A 16,057-nucleotide genomic window follows, 5' to 3' on the forward strand; every position below is an offset into this window, starting at 1 on the left:
AAGTCATATTTTAGATGCGTCTTATCCATAATTTGGGACCACAGTGCAGGCACTTCAACGTTGTAAGCTGATCCTAGCTCTTCAGTGCTTTTTATTACTTCAATTTCAATTCACTCTTCATTTATAAATACACACACAAGGCACAGAGTAAAAGCTTCCTTGTATTCACTTTCAAAATCTAAGGTACGAAGATTAAATAAACAGGGTTTAAGCAGCTCCTTCCTTTCTCAACAATTCTTCTAACCAATAGTTTTTGAAGGCTTAACGTGTTCGACCCGGTAATGAAACAACTTCTGGACAGAGAGTTTGACAGCTGAAGCTAACGTCCCTCTGAGCACTGAAGTTTTGATTACACAGATCTTGTTTACATTTAAAAAGACCAAACAATTATTATAGCCACTGCTGTCGTCCCACGCAGATCTGTAAAATATTCCTGATTAATTGCTATCAGAAAATTTAGCCCTTCAAGTGAGTGGTGTTTTACAGTCACTGCTATTATTTTTGTAAACACAAGAAGGAAAGGGGTTGGAAGGGACCTCCAGAGCTCATCGAGTCCAACCCCCTGCCCAAGCAGCTCCCTAGCCCAGGTTGCACAGGTAGGCGTCCAGGTGGGTCTGGAACGTCTCCAGAGAAGGAGACTGCACCACCTCTGTGTGCAGCTGTGCCAGTGCTCCGTCACTGCACTGGGAAGAAAATTCTAACTTTTGCTGTCACTGTGATTATTTTTTCACATCTTTCTGCAGTGTCTAGAGTCAACAGCTCAGTCTGGCTGCCAGCTGCACTGAGTGTGGCAAAAGTAGATGGAAGTCTCTCAGGGAGACTCAACATCATCTTCAGTACTCATGACACTTGTAGCCTTTGCCAGCTTGAGGTAAGAAAAATAAATAAATAAAAAATCTTGAGTCATGTCCAAGCACGGATCTTCCCCAGGGTAAGCTGTCAGCTGTCTGCTGAGTATAACATAGTTTTTAAAAGTAGAAAAATTAACTTTAACTGGTTTTGGTGGGGAGGGAGGGTTGAAAGGGCTCTAGTGTCATTATCATTTTACAGATGATTGTGTTTATTTTTTTTTATTATTATAAAGAGGTATCAGCTTGCTGTCATTAAAAGCGTGCAATCTGGTTTTCAGTGTCGCATCCAATTATGTGTACATCTGGGAAGACACACAACCAAATAAATAATTGGAGAGGTGCAAGTCTGAAATGACAATTGTTATTCATCGATCTTTTTCTGTAAGTCGAGATTGAGAGATGTAAACTTCAAGTGAATGAGATCTCCTGGGTGAGATTCTTCAGTTCAAACACAGTAAACAACTGTTGTCCTCTGATGCACATTTTAGTACTGCTGGAGGCAAACTTTCTAAATATTAATAAAAAGCCTACTACTGGCAGAGTACACAGATGAAAAGGAAGGCTGGGAGCCGGTGCAGAATTTCCAGCCACATTCTAAGTCTAATCAAAGAAACATGCATTTCAGGTCATAACAGAAAGGAGATTCCCTAATTTTCTCCAGTATTTCTCCTTCTAAAATCACAGAGAGGTAAAAATTGAGTAAAGTGCAGTATATTAGACATGCTATATTGCGAGTCTCATAAAAAAAATAGCAACAGAGAATCAGCTACTGTGTTCAAAGGCCACTAGAATTCACTGGACTAAGCCCATTACTGAATTTCACACTGCCCTGCTAGGGCATTTTCTTCCTGAAAGCGTGGCTTTGGGATGCCCTGCTATGAAGGAGACAAGCAATGCATACTTGCCCAACCATATATATATACAAGGGAACATAAAAGATGCTCTGATGCAGACCACAGCTACTCAGAACCGTCAGTCTGACTTCTCACAGAGACACTCTTCTATCATTCTTGAGAACACTGCTTAGGAAGATCCAAACACGGCTTCTAAAAAACCAATTAGCTAGCAAAGGCAATCCAGCTGCCCTCAAGTTAGGCTACAAAAAAGATGACGACACGAGAGAAATCAGGTGGATCAAGGTGCTTCTTTTTTCCCCTTTACAATCTCATGTAATACAAATCTCTCACTTCTTATTTTCCAGAGAAAGAATATAAAAACAGAGAAGGGAAATCCCAGAGAAGACAAGGACAATGACGTTGTTTTTGACATGCTGCTAGCAACTGCAAGGTGAAGACTGGAGAGGTGAGAAAAACTTTCCAGTTTGGCCCAAAGAGTCGCGGTATCAAAACCTGTGGGAGGTTCTAGAAGCTGCCAAATTCCCTGAGATCTCAGGAACAGGCTTGGGATCACCAGGGCCCTCCTGTTTCCGACTCTTCAACCAAAGCGAGGGGTACGTACCCACCCCAACATGGCCTCCACAAGAGGCAATGCACTGCTGTTATCACCTCGCTTCTCTATCACAGAACGCCTGTAACCTTTGTTGAATTTCATGTTGTTAGTAATTGCTCGGTGCTGCTTATGGACAATCGAATCATTTGTAAATCAACTTGTGCACTGCACAGTGCCATCAGGAGTTGTTCAAGGACAGACTGTCAATTCTGTGCTCATGGAGAAAGAAGCTGAGTATTTTGAAAACAAATCTGATCAAAATTAAAACAATACAAAGGAAAGTCAGGGCTTTGCTTTTCATTTTCAAAATTACTTCTATTCTCTCCTGCAAGTATTTCGTACTCTAGACTGCATCACTTTAAGAATTCCACGATGAAAGCACCGCTACCTTGTAAGATACAAACAAGGGAAACATGCTCTAGGCGTCACAAACAATACCCTAATTTCATTATAAGTGCTACTGAAAAATACAAAACAAAACCAATCTGCTGTTCATTGTACCTACCACACCAACATTTACACCCGTGGTTGCCCAAAAATGTACCAGTACTACATTTTTTGCTCAAAATAATTACACAGAGTAAATAAAAGTGTTAAAGTAAAAATATCTGCTGCCCATCTTACATCTTAATTTTGAAGTTGAACCTTCTGTCCAGTACTCAGTTGCACAAAAAATAGCATTCTGTACTCAGTTGCAACTTTTGTGCAAGTCCAAGCAACAACTGCAGTATTTTTCAGATGAGCATCACTGATAGCTTTTCACTTCCTTGAGGCCTCTTCTCTTCTTACTGAATGAACTCCAGGGAATGGCATTATGTCGGGCTTTCCAGATGGATTATGTGAAGCCATAGCTCAATGTCATTTTCAATAGCAAGGCTCATAATTAAAGGTCAAATAGTCACTTCATCTGCAATCAATCAATAGAAGAAGTACTAATACTAAGTACTAATCAATCAATGGCAAATGCACTAATAAAAGCCATGCATCAAACGTCTGCGTATGTGTGTGCTCACATGCACTGCGCATATATGTGAGTCGGGAGAAGGACAGAAAGAGAACAAAGTGCAGGTGAACGTGCCAGAGGGCATTGTTAGTATTCTGTTTATCTTCACTACTTCTAAGTTTATATCTTGTTTCACTCATTTCGTATAATATCTTTTTTCTCTGCAGATGATTCACTATCAAAGAAAGCAACAAAATGACTACCAAAGCACCCACCTCTATTCAGAAGCATCAGCTCAGGCTCCTAACTAAGAAACACAAAGGCACCAACCCTGCGTAATTAGTCCTTACACAAACATACCCTGCACTCTGATCCTTGAGACAAAAAGTGTGTCAACTGTTCTGTCTACAAAATAAAACCCGGCATATGGGAACAGCACTCATCTCTGTGCAAAGCGAGCACTTCCTCACGGATTCAACAGTGGAAGTGGCAGTTGGTCTCACGAGCATGCACTGCATGGGAATTAGTTGGTTTCATAATATGGTGTGGGAGAAAGTGACTTATAAAAGTCTTCTCGTGCCTTTCCTATTACCACTTCTAAAGCTTTAAAGCTGTCAGCTCTTCTCCCACTTTTGCTGGTACGACTGGAAACTCCCCGGGGAAGGGACCAGACGTACCTATCTGGAACTTCACTTGCCAAGCTGAGAGAAATCACTTTCAAAGTGAAAGAACAAGTGTTGGGGGTCATTTGTACACTGCCACTGGAATCTGGAAGACAAACAAGGCAGAGCTCCACAATGGACGTGAAACCAAACCCTGAGATGTAGTTGTACTTTCAGGCACTGTAATGAAAGGGCAAGGGAAAACCTCTTCCTGCTACAGGAGAACAGAAGGTTTCTCATTGAATGGTCTACAGTAAGCACCTCTGGACGTAGAGAAATGTGACAGATCCGCAAAAGAACGAGTGGCAAAACAGCTACGTCTGTTCTCATTTCTGCTAAGATCAAGGCAAACAAGACTGCCCTGCAGATAGATTTTACTGTCGTTCAGAAACTGCTGATCCTTAAGAACAAATTATATCCTCTCTTCTGGCACCCCCAGTGAAGGAAAAAATGCTAGTTGCTCTGGTTAACAATTCTAATACACAGCACCAGTGCAGAAGCATACCTCAACTTACTACGGCTTTACAAAACCTGATCCTTTTCATTCACAAAGAAATGCGTATTTAAGCAGCATCTGTCTTACCTGGACCTCGTATTAGTAACAGACAAAGTAGTATACCAACCATCTCAAAGCCAGCCAGCTTGAAACTGCTGCGCAATATTCAGGCCTATGTCACACGAACACTATGCAACAGTACACAAGAGAGTGAGTGTCGGGGCCTCTGGCCTCACCAGAGATGGGCTCCCAGACTGCTAGGGCTCGAGCTCAGGTCAGGATAGGCTCCTGCTGCCTCGTATCAGACAAAGCTGAGCCCCAGCAGCAGAAGACAGTAAGGAAAGCACATCCCAGCTGCCCAGAGATGTTAGTGCATGCCCTGGGCTTAAGGAAAGGCAGTGCCAAAGCATAACAATGAATGACATCTTAGGACTGGTCTTCTAGGAAGCAAAGCCACCTTCAGAGAGATACCAACTCTTGGAGGATGAAGGCAAACTGTTCCATCCCGAAGCTGACAAATGGAAGTCTGTAGCCATGAACCTATTGCCATTTGCACACTCATGCATTAAGAAACATCTGTACGGGCGTAAAAATACGAATGGTCAGGGAAATGCTGTCCAAGCCTTTGAAGTCAAGTTGGTCGAAGTATTTTTTTTAGTGGTGCGCTCAGGCAAAGAAAACTGCAAAAAATAAAGTATACAGGACTCATTCAGCTGTGCTAATCAGAGCAGTAACCCAGAATTTAGAAAACACAAGCCAGAAAGTCAAGTAAGTTCGAAGCCTGGAAGTAGTCGCTTGTCAGCAACAACAAAACAAACAATCCATAGAAGAACGTACTAGCAGAAGACAAGCACACTGACTCAGCTGCTGATTTATGCTGCAGGCCAAGATGGGCGACAGAGTGAATGAAAAGGATCAAAAGTCCCTTGTTGCTTTTTTCTAGATGAAGGCAAGCCCCTTTAGCACTTAATACTAAAAAAATGATTTGAGATTATTTTCTTAGAGCCATGGCAAGTTGCAGCAGTACTGACAGAACATACATAAAGTTGATTACACCGAGAAGGAGGGAATTTCACCTTTGTGCTGTCAAACACGATCAGCTCCTCGTGTAGTATCACTGTTGTGTCCTAAATTGGTACGCACCGCCATGTAACAGCAAGTACAGCAGGGCATTATGACTTAGGCTTGGGGTTGCTTTCTCTAAATACGGTTGTAACTGTTCACCCGACTACAGTCTCATTTGCTAGTTGAAACTTTGGTTTCACAGGACATTTGGCTGGACAGAACCTCAAATGACATTTAATTTATCTCCTGCTTTAAGCCAGGATCAGCTCCAATTTATCTTATTCCTGACTGAAGCTTGCCTACAATGATAAGGGATTCCAAGGCATCAGCAGGCAATATATCCCACGGCTAAAGAGTTTTTACATTAAAGTGGTTTCCCTGTTACCTTGAATCATCTTCATTGGAATAAAGCTTTTTCCTTTTCAAAGTTCACTGTGAAAGAGGCACTTTTTCTTACCTTGGGTCAAGCGTTAACACATTTCAAGACCACTACTGTATTTCTGCTGTCACCTCTGAAATATTTTGGTTATTCCAATCTTCCTGAAGGGTCAAGCCTACGAGAACTTGGACCACTTATGGTATTCTCCCCTGATCTCTTTTCAGTTGGTTCACATCATTTTTGAATTCTGGAACCCCACAGACCATGCCACAGTGTCAAAAGCCATAATATTCTCAACCTTCCCAACTTTTGCTACCTCTCTGTAAACCATAGGACCATACGTGAAAGGAAATTCATTTAGTCTGACATAGTATGCACTTGATAAACCTATGGGGCTGTTACTCATTTTCTATTTCCCTTCTACACCGTTGGAATTATTTAAACGTATCAGTAATTTTCTATGAAGTTGAATTCACCCAACCCCCAGCCCCTCCACATTTCCATTTTGCAAGGAGGCATTATGTTTGCCTTCCACAGACTGCCAAGGACAATTGCTAACTCTCCTGTAGCACAAGTCTGGCTGAAGCAAAGAACCCTGAGATGACTTGTGCCACATCAAACTGACCTGAGAAGATCTCAGCTCTTCATGCCCCAGCTTGTTTGCTCCCTGTTTCAGGCTTAGCTCTTAGCTTTCCTATTAACAAATCGGCCGTGTTTATCTTTGAAAGACAGAATCCTGAAAAGACTTGGTCACGTATGTGAGAAGGCCTTACTGTACAACCACTGAAATATCAGAAAACTGTTTCCTGCCCTGCAATAAGCATATACCTGTGCAAAAATATTATCCTACTATTAATATTGTACAGACAGCATTACTTCTCATGCTAAAAACAAAACCTTTAAGCAGCAAAGCCAGCAATCAGCAACTTTTTTTCCTTTAACAAAGCAAGGTATGAATGTTACTGTTGTTCTACTTAAAAGCTGATCTCCTGACTTACCCAAGGTGAGAGATTTATGTGTGGAGCAGAAGATGATCGCCACTGTGTCCGCTGGTGTGAAACCAGAGTCACTTCTAGAAAAAAAAAACAAAACAAAAAGAGTTCTAATAATCTCTAATATAAAAAAAACACCTTCTTAAAACATCATCGATCAAATGTATTACTTGGAGGATCCATATGCATGCACACATCCCTTTGATCAGTACTAGTGACAGAAATAATTCACAAATGAATGGTAGCGTTTGATTTATTTATTTTTCATGCGGAATTGTTTCTCAGTTGTGGCAAACTCTCTAATGAATATACACTCTCGTGAAGAAGAGCTCTAAACACATGGTATATAGGACAACTTATTTCAGCAGGGGCTACCTTTGCAAAGGTCCTATATCACAGCAATGGCCAGATCACCTCTAAAAAAATAAGAAAATCACCTATGATTTCTTTTCCTAGTCTGCGCTGACAATAAAACACTCAAATGAGATAGTATATTAAATTCCATGCTATAAACATTGCTTAAAATACAAAGTGGAAGAAAACTACAGAGAAAAACTGCATCTAAGGGTTGAGGCATCAGAAGTGAGGTCAGAAAAAACGACGCAGAGGTACGTGACCGGATCATACCCTTCGGTCCTTATTTGGAATCATTTCTCTGAGATTCTAAATATTTATCAGCATCCAAGCTGGTTACAACTTAAAGCATCTTAGATTTTACATTTGGGACAGATTTTTCCCCCAGCTCAGATAGAGTCATTCAGAAGTTATTTAAAATTGCCTTCCTAGTATGACAACTTTTCTCGTGGCACTACAAGAAGTATAAGGAGCTGTAAGACACAGCTCCTTCCTTTATGATTCTCCCTTACAGATGTTGTATATTTTATATAAAGCATATGCCTGTTGTCTGCTGTACCGTGGCCCTTTGCATTCAGCAGAGTGCTGCTACGGAAAATAATCCAGAAAGCACCAACCAGAGGACAACGGTGGATCTTCTAAGCACAAGTGACACCTCTGGATCACTAAGCCTTCTGACAACATCACTCTGACTGTTCTATTTTTTTGAGAAGTGAACGTACTACTTTACTTCCTAGTTGCTATTTAAAAAGAAAAAAAACACTGCCAAACGTTAGTTCAGGACAACTGTCTGTTAAGAATCACCATATAAATGCAACGCGTTTGACACGTACAAAGAAGACTGGACTGCCAGCCCAGGAAATGTGTCTTGAGATGTAAAAAGTCAAACTGAGTTCTCTCTCTCATATGTCATCAGCATGTCTGCAGGGCAAATTATACCTTCAGTGACATCTGTGCAAATCCATTTTTTTTTCCAGTGGATGAGGTATAGCAGTGATTGATTGAGATTTAACAACTCTGTAATTAACACACACGAAAGGACAGGATTCAGGTCCCGTTCTCTTAGCCTACAAAATCCTAACAGAGAAAATGCAGTAGGGACAATATGAGATATCAAAATGAGGTCACCCCTATTCAGAAACCCGCTCTTTAGACATCTTTGGATCGCCCAAAAAACAAGAACATCACACAAAAATATTCACACACTCTGATTCAGGACACTCGATTACCTTGTAGAGAAAAGGAAAGTCAAAAACATGAAGCTCATCTGAACAGAAAATACTGAAAGAGAAACAAGTTAAAATTAGGCTTACATCACAGCAGAAAATGTCCCTTAAATCCCTGTGAGCGTTGTGTACCTGCCTTCTGTACCTACACAGGAGACCAGAAGGCAGGCTGCACCAGGGCAACCCAGAGAAAGCCAATGACGAGCAACCCTTAAAGCTGGCGATGAGGACAGTGGTGTCTGGAAGAACAACACGCATCTGGAGAGAGCTAGTGCTGGTATTCTGGCTACACTGGTTCTTCCTGAGGTAACTTTTGAACCCACTCGTTATTGAAACAATGAATGACAGAAGCTCGCTGCTGCATGCTGCTCATCTGTTTTCACTAGTTTTGCTCATTGGGTCGACAACACAAAATCTCTTGGATGTGCTCTGGTTGCCAAGCATGTAAATGAAGTCCCATTCTATTTAACAGAGGAAACTACAACGTGTAAGCACAATTGCAATAAGATATTCTCACACAATATATTACTCTCCTTACGAATGGCAATTATTAACAGGAAATAATTACACACATTTAATTACATGTGAGACAAAGGCTAGATCCTGAACTGGGCATCAGACAAAGCAGCTGCTCATTCAAGCTCAGTCAGCTTTGCAAGCATGGCTGTGCCTTGCACTTACTGAAGGGAGGTCTCCTCTCTGCCAAGCTCACACGATACCTGCAGGGGTTCTGGGCCATGCAGAGCCCACACTCGATCTGTGGAGATGTTGGAATGAGCTCAGGGAAGCAGGCAGCTCCCCAGCTGTGCCGTGAGTAGCTGCTGGGGCTGCAGAGACCAGCTCCGTGCCGGAGGGCAGGAACTCCCTGCAGAGCTGGAGGAGAAGCCCTATGACCTACGCAGACCTTACCAGGGCCTGCGTGAGCTATGGAGGGAAGGCTTTCACTTTCAGCAGAATCTAGGGTAAATTCTCTCCCTTTTCCTGGCAAAACTTGTGAGTGCAATAAAGCTTATGTGCCCCCGAGGGTAGTGCAAGCCAAGAGAACGCATCTGATTGTGACCTGAGTTTATAACTGGGCAACTTGGCAGGGATATTAGCTATTACCAGTGACATTTTGCGTTCTCTTACATACATTTCCTAGGATATATAAATGTCACCTCACCATGCACTTAATACTTCCTTCATGAACTAAGGAATCAATCCATTGTTCCTGAACTACTGTTCTCCCGCAACTAAGTACACTAATTTCATATGCACAGAAAAAAATCCCTTAATATAGATAAGTCTGTAAAGCAATGTGCACGTGCTGCTACCAATTATCCCTCGTGCACATTTGGTTGTGGCTAGAATATTAACATAAAAACAACATGAAAACATTAATCAGCAGAATAATAAATGTGGTTTCATCTCAAAATCCTTGTGCTAATTTCCCACTGTGGTATAACACAACACAGACATCCAGCCAACACACCCAATGAAGGAACAGAAACTTTTGTCTGGAATACAACATACATATTCATCTCCACAACTTATTGTTTTGTTTTATAAATATTTTAGGAAAAAAACCCAGACATGTAGTATCTTCTCAGAATTTTGAAGGCTTATGTTAATACCTAAATCAAGAAACTCTAATTACGCACACTGGAAATTAGTAGTATATATGGTGATCTTTAACGTAGTGCACTACAGGTCGTGTACGTAATTACACATGGCACAGATGCCAAGCGCTCTCTGCAAAAAGAAATTACAAGAAAGGCAATGGAAGGAACCATTTCACAACATCTGTTCAAGAAAGAACGTGCCTTTTTATCTGAAAGACAACTTTTTCCAAAGTGGCCAATGCAGTAATTACATTACTTCATTCTCCGTTTCCCTGCACCTTAAGTCAGAGATGCAGACTTCCATATCCTTTTTTCCCCTGACAACTCTGCTCTTATTTAAGGTTGTGGTCCTCCCCTCAGGTGCCCAGAGAAATAATTATTTCCTCTGTTCTGAAAAAGCTCATTAGAACGGCTTCCTTCATTGGTTTCAGTATTTACACACAGTACCAATTCCAGTTGCATGTAATATTTTACACACGGTGTTTTACAACCCCCCCCCCAAAAAAAAACAAAAAAAACCAACAGCCACAGTCAGAACGTGTAAGACAGAATAAAAACTGACCCACAAAGGACAGGGCAAATCTCCCAGAATGACAGTTTCATTTATACAGTACGCATTATTTTTACTGGACAGGAATGTGCACGTGAGGAAGGTAATGCACTGATTTCTTAAAATCTAACAGTTTTAGAGAATTTGAGATGTGATTTGCGCTGCAGTATGCTGCAGTTACTTCTCCTCCAAGCTAACTGAAACCGTCTCTGCACAGCCTGAACAGCAAGACAGGAATTACCTACTGGGAGAGGAGACAGTGCCTGTATGCCACTGCCCTTCCCTGGGAGGTAGTGATCTGCAAGTGTATTTTTAACTGATGGCAAAGATACCAGCAGTCTATTCTCATGTGTGCATTACTTAAGGCTGAATGAATAGAGTGCTTCTAAAACAAACTCTGTACCAAATGTGTTCATCCACAGAAATGTACTAACACCTTCGAACTCCCAACTAGTTTTTAGTCTGTACGACGGTGAGGAGCCATTTAAAAGTTACAGTGCTCAAATGAAGGTATTTCCTTTCTGTTTGAAATACCTCTATGCAAACAGGGCTGTTTAATAACCAAGCAGCCAAAATCTGAACGGTCATGAACACTTGGAAAGAGAAATCATACCCCTTCAGAAAGGAAGGATCACCAAGCAATCTCAGGGACACCTAAAGAGCAGGGCTCACCCCTTTCAATATGCTTACTCAATATTTTACAAGCATCCGGTGCCTGATAAAGTCAAGTAATCTGTTTACTAGATACATTGAAAATGAAAGCTCTAAATCCACGCCAGTATTCCCTCAGCCTCACTCTTTCCAGTACGTATAAGCTCACTGCACACAAAAGCTGCCCATAAATTAGATGTTTTAAAATGATACTTACTTATAAACACTATTATAATCAAGCTAAACTTATCAAGGTCAATATTTGGATTGGCAAAAGTATCACAGAAGGTAGTGTAGATAATCATCAGGAGCACACAGCTGCTGATAGTGCCAAACGGAGGCTTCTTCCTTTCAAGCCAGTCCTTGATGTATCTTCGGACAATCTGAAACACAGAAATCAACAGGTTGCCTCTTTTCAAAGACGCAGGGAGCCAACTTGGGCATCACAAAGTGAATCTGACAGCAGAAAGACACAAAGAGAAGAGAGTAATTTGGATGACGGCCACAGTGGATTTCAAAGCTTCCCTGCCACACAACTCTTCTTCTGGGGAATTCAACATTTGTAGTGCAACTTCCACTGGGCGTCCATAATGAGAGTATATTTTCAAGTACATTCAAATCCATCCTTAATCATGCCAAATGTTCTTTGCTAGCTGTCACTGAGACATGCCCATTAAGCCTCCCCAAAGTTTATCTCCTCTGCTGATACTAATGGATGTATGTAATTATCACAGTCCCCTTTGCATCAACAGACAATTCCAAGTGCAACTTTGGGAATCTTAAAAATCTGACATCTTCAGGAATTTTAGGACGGCAGATAATCGAAAGTGATCCATGGAACATTTTAATATTTAAATAGCCAGCGATGCACCAGAAGTTTTTAATTAAATTATAACTCAAGCTTGAAAAGCAAAAGTGCATGTGTTGTGGGAGTTTAAATAATTCAAACTCTGAATATCTAGAGTTTTTGTAAATCCAAAGACAAATGCCATTTGCACGCTTGCAGAATACCAGAATTAACACATGAAAACAAGCAAACCTACTGTACTTCAGCTAACTTCTTCACTTTCAGGAAATTGAATCTGAAGTTGTTTCTTAAGGTATTTTTTTCCTCCCTCTTTTACAAACATCTATAAATTTTAAAGTAAATTCCACTTTCAAATTATGCCAAATGCTACAGGACAATGCATCACCAGACACAATACATCCATTTCAACCTTGCCTGGGGAGTTGCTTTTATTTTTTCTCTTCGCTTTGTACGGTACAAAAAAACTTTTAAAGCTTTTCTCATACAGATGTGATTTGTATTAATTTTTAAGCGATCACGTTATCTTGACTAATTTATCCTGAGACTCTCGATATTTGCTGTTACCTTATTCTTTCAGAAATAACAGCATAAGATCCAAAAACAATTCTACCAAGGTACTCCAAAGGTGTCCCATTACCTTCCCATAGCGATAGCATTAATGAACACCATTATCAGTTCAATAAAACAGAATATTTTAGAGGTATTTGAGCTTAATATTACAGTATCAGCACCAATGCTACCACAGGACACCAGCTACCAAAGCTGCTGGATTGACCTCATAGCTGTCAGCTCTCTCACTGCCTTCCCTGCTTGTTTGCAGATGACTCCAGGGGGAAGCCCTCTAAGTAGTTCCCCCAGTAACCAAAGAAAATAGACCCGATAAACCACCTGGCAGGTCATCCACTAAAAACTCTGCACATGGAGTTAGAGGGCAGCTGGGGTCCCTTGGTTAGTTCAGCCCAGGGAACAGCACAGAGCTGTGTCCGGGGAGGGTGAGTATTAGGAAAATGTTCTCCACCAGAGCATGGTCAGCACTGAAACAGCCTCCCCAGGGCATCGGTCACACACCTCAAACGAGGTCTGGGAAGGGGTGGATCCTGGCTACTACAGCCACTATAACTATACGTCTGTACAGGACATAACTATAACATGCATGACAATACTGATTTCATACAGGTATTCAACACACACCAATGCATAAGGGAAAGCATTTTAGAGCTGAAAGAAGTATCTAATTGAAATCTTCAATCCGCTGATACCATCTTCAGATATCCATCTCTACTAAGTCTGCAATTATCGCGAATAAGCATGCACAAATGTCAACCCAGCTTTCTACTGCACTTACTATTAAAAAAAAGAAGAGAAAAAAAGAGAACGCAATCAGACCACGTAGAAATTAAACTGTCGCTTTAGAAGTTCACCAGTTCAACTCTGTATCACTTGACATATATACTGTAAAATCACAGATGAGTACATCCTCTGCAACACAGAATACGACCCATTCTGATCTTCTCACAAGCTTCAAAAATAGGTAAAATGTCAGAGGTCAATTCAGCCTACAATCATTGATTCCAAGTAATCCAAATTCTTCAATAATTTTGGAGAGGAAAAAAATAACCCAACAGGTAATTGCAAGGAAGATCATGTCACCTGATTCATTTTGACTGACAAACAATCCATTTGTTACTTATTCATGCCCTGCAGAGTTGTTTCAGGACTAGGATGCTTTGAGAGCCTTTTAATTCTTAACCCAATTTTCTAACTTTCCAGTGTTCAAACAGACAACATCTTGCCAAGTTTGGTCGTGAAATAATGATAAATTCCACAAATACAGTAATGACAACACACTCAAGAGGTATAGAAATAGGCAAGAAACCTGCTGGTTCTGTGGTGATGGCAGACTCTGACAGCAACTCTAATAAAGGTTGAAAAGCCACAAGCAGCACAGACTGAAATGATTAAATAAAGAATCCACAAGGTAAAACCAGAGCCCAATGAGGGACACTATGCCTCATTCGTCTGTAAATACAGAGAGCTAGTGCAATGATTCCTGCATGCTATGTGCTGAACCAAAGACGCCGTCTGGCACTGTACTGATGTGCTGCTTCTTCACTGATGAAGTCCAGCCCGGTAATTTTGAAGTACACACCACCACAACAGGGCACAAGCACCAGAGAGACAAGCAGTTGCAAAAACTTCCAAATTGATATTTCTATATTATTCTCTATTTTATATTGGAATAATTCCACAGACCCCAGTAAAAGGAAATTCCTTACATTAAAAAAAAAAACAGTTAAAATGACACTGTTAAAGTAGGGGGAAAAAAGGCAGAGATGTAAAAATAATCAGTGTGAAACTTCAAAGCCGTTAAAAACATTTACACGAGGAAATGTTGCAGGATGCTACCTCATCACAGAGAAACGACGTGCAATTTTTTAAGGCACAAAGGCCTTGCAACCCCTAGCCCTGCTGAGACTCCTGCAGAATTACATCTACAGGGAGAGCCTGCGGCCTCTGGGCCTGCGCTAGCAATCCTATTAAGCACAAAGGACTGCAAGGATTCTCATGCAGATTCAAATGCTAGCCTCAAAGTGCAGGGATCTCCTGATGGCTGACCTAGAGGTTGCACATAAAAGACCAAGCCTTAAACTGGCTTACTGGAGAGAAGCAGGGAAGAGAAATAAAAATTCAGATAACGTGATATTTCTTAGCTAAACTGCATGATGAGAGCTGCTGAATAAAACGAAGGAAGGTTAGATGATAGCCAAGCAAAAACGTATCCAACAGGCAACCTCGTGCCTAAGATCTGGCAATCTCCAAAGCTTCTCGGACAGGCATCGGCTCAAATTCACTTCAAAAGCCAGTTCTAGGCTCAAACTTCCCTCTTGCCCAGAATTTCACTTTTAGCACCAGTGGAATGGAATTACTCATCAATTAACAGTCGTGAGCCCATTTCGAACTATTTCTTCTACCAGCATGGTTGCACCTAGCATACTTTTCCTCCAGAGTGCTCAGCATCTTGCTGCAACCTTCCTGTTGACACAACAGCCTTCCTAAGCAAATGGGCTGTTTATCTTCTTAATTCACTTAGCATGCCCTGTGCAAAGGAACACGACCTGCTCTTCCAGGAAAGAAGGTAAACACCGCCCATCTGTTATAAGATCATACATGAAAATGGTAGGAGATGCATTATAGAAAAACAATTATCTTATTATGCCTCATAATAGTCAAACTATATACCCAGAGAAATCCATCAGTAAAATACAGTTAGACTGTTTCCACCTGCCTGCTCAAGTGCTGGGCATGCAAGATAAAAAATGCAATAAACAATGTAATTCATTAATGTTCATTATTAATTGATCTAAATTGGACAAGGAGCATTTTTTCCCCCTAGTGTACGTGGAACAGAGCCATCTTTGACACATGTAATACACTACACCATTTAAAAATTACCTCAGTTTTCAACTTGTTTTATTTTCAACTCTTCAAGTGAAAAAACAAGGGTAAATGATTGTGAAGCCACTTTCTCCTCTTTCCACGGGAATATCTCTTGGTATTCGCATTCTTACGCAAAGCAGATTTTGTCCTAAACCCATCAAAGTTTCAGGACCGATGTAACCTTTAAAGAAAATTTACTTTTTTACTGCACTTTCGCTCCTGTTGTTTTTCAGCCTTTGTTATGGACTTCAAAACACCTAGACAACACATGAGCTTCAACATTGAAACGAGGAAACACAAAGCTACTTTTTCCTCGTGTTGAAAAGCTTGAGAGGAAGCAAGCTGAAACAAGGCTGGACTTACCATTACCCCTGAGTGCAGTAGTTAACTGATTTACTTTGTATTCTTAAGCTAGGATTCCTAGCTAATTCTTTACTATTATTTTCACTACTATAATTGCACTACTTTGCAATGCAAGATTTTCTTCTGACAAGCTATCAACCAGGCTAGAAAGATATGAAAGAAGACAATTCCTGGGGTGAATGAAAAAGAGCGTGGCCAGCAGGTCGAGGGAGGTGATCCTCCGCCTCTA

The 16,057-nt window shown here is 41.0% G+C and overlaps 1 protein-coding gene across 2 annotated transcripts in view; it reads right to left on the reverse strand.

Moving 5' to 3' along the window:
- The window catches only part of SLC10A7 (solute carrier family 10 member 7), a 138,592-nt gene that overhangs the window by 15,342 nt on the left and 107,193 nt on the right, over positions 1–16,057 (reverse strand). For both annotated transcript variants that reach the window (XM_065736388.1, XM_065736387.1), the window contains 3 exons: positions 11,437–11,602; positions 8,421–8,472; positions 6,844–6,917 (listed from right to left, as the gene is read on the reverse strand). In XM_065736388.1, coding sequence (XP_065592460.1) covers positions 6,844–6,917; positions 8,421–8,472; positions 11,437–11,602 — 292 coding nt within the window. The remainder of the gene's footprint in view (positions 1–6,843; positions 6,918–8,420; positions 8,473–11,436; positions 11,603–16,057) is intronic.

The sequence above is a fragment of the Cyrtonyx montezumae genome, unplaced genomic scaffold (assembly GCF_038088225.1).
Source record: "Cyrtonyx montezumae isolate F1298 unplaced genomic scaffold, pur_monq_1.0 scaffold_2, whole genome shotgun sequence".
Taxonomy (NCBI): Eukaryota; Metazoa; Chordata; class Aves; order Galliformes; family Odontophoridae; genus Cyrtonyx; species Cyrtonyx montezumae.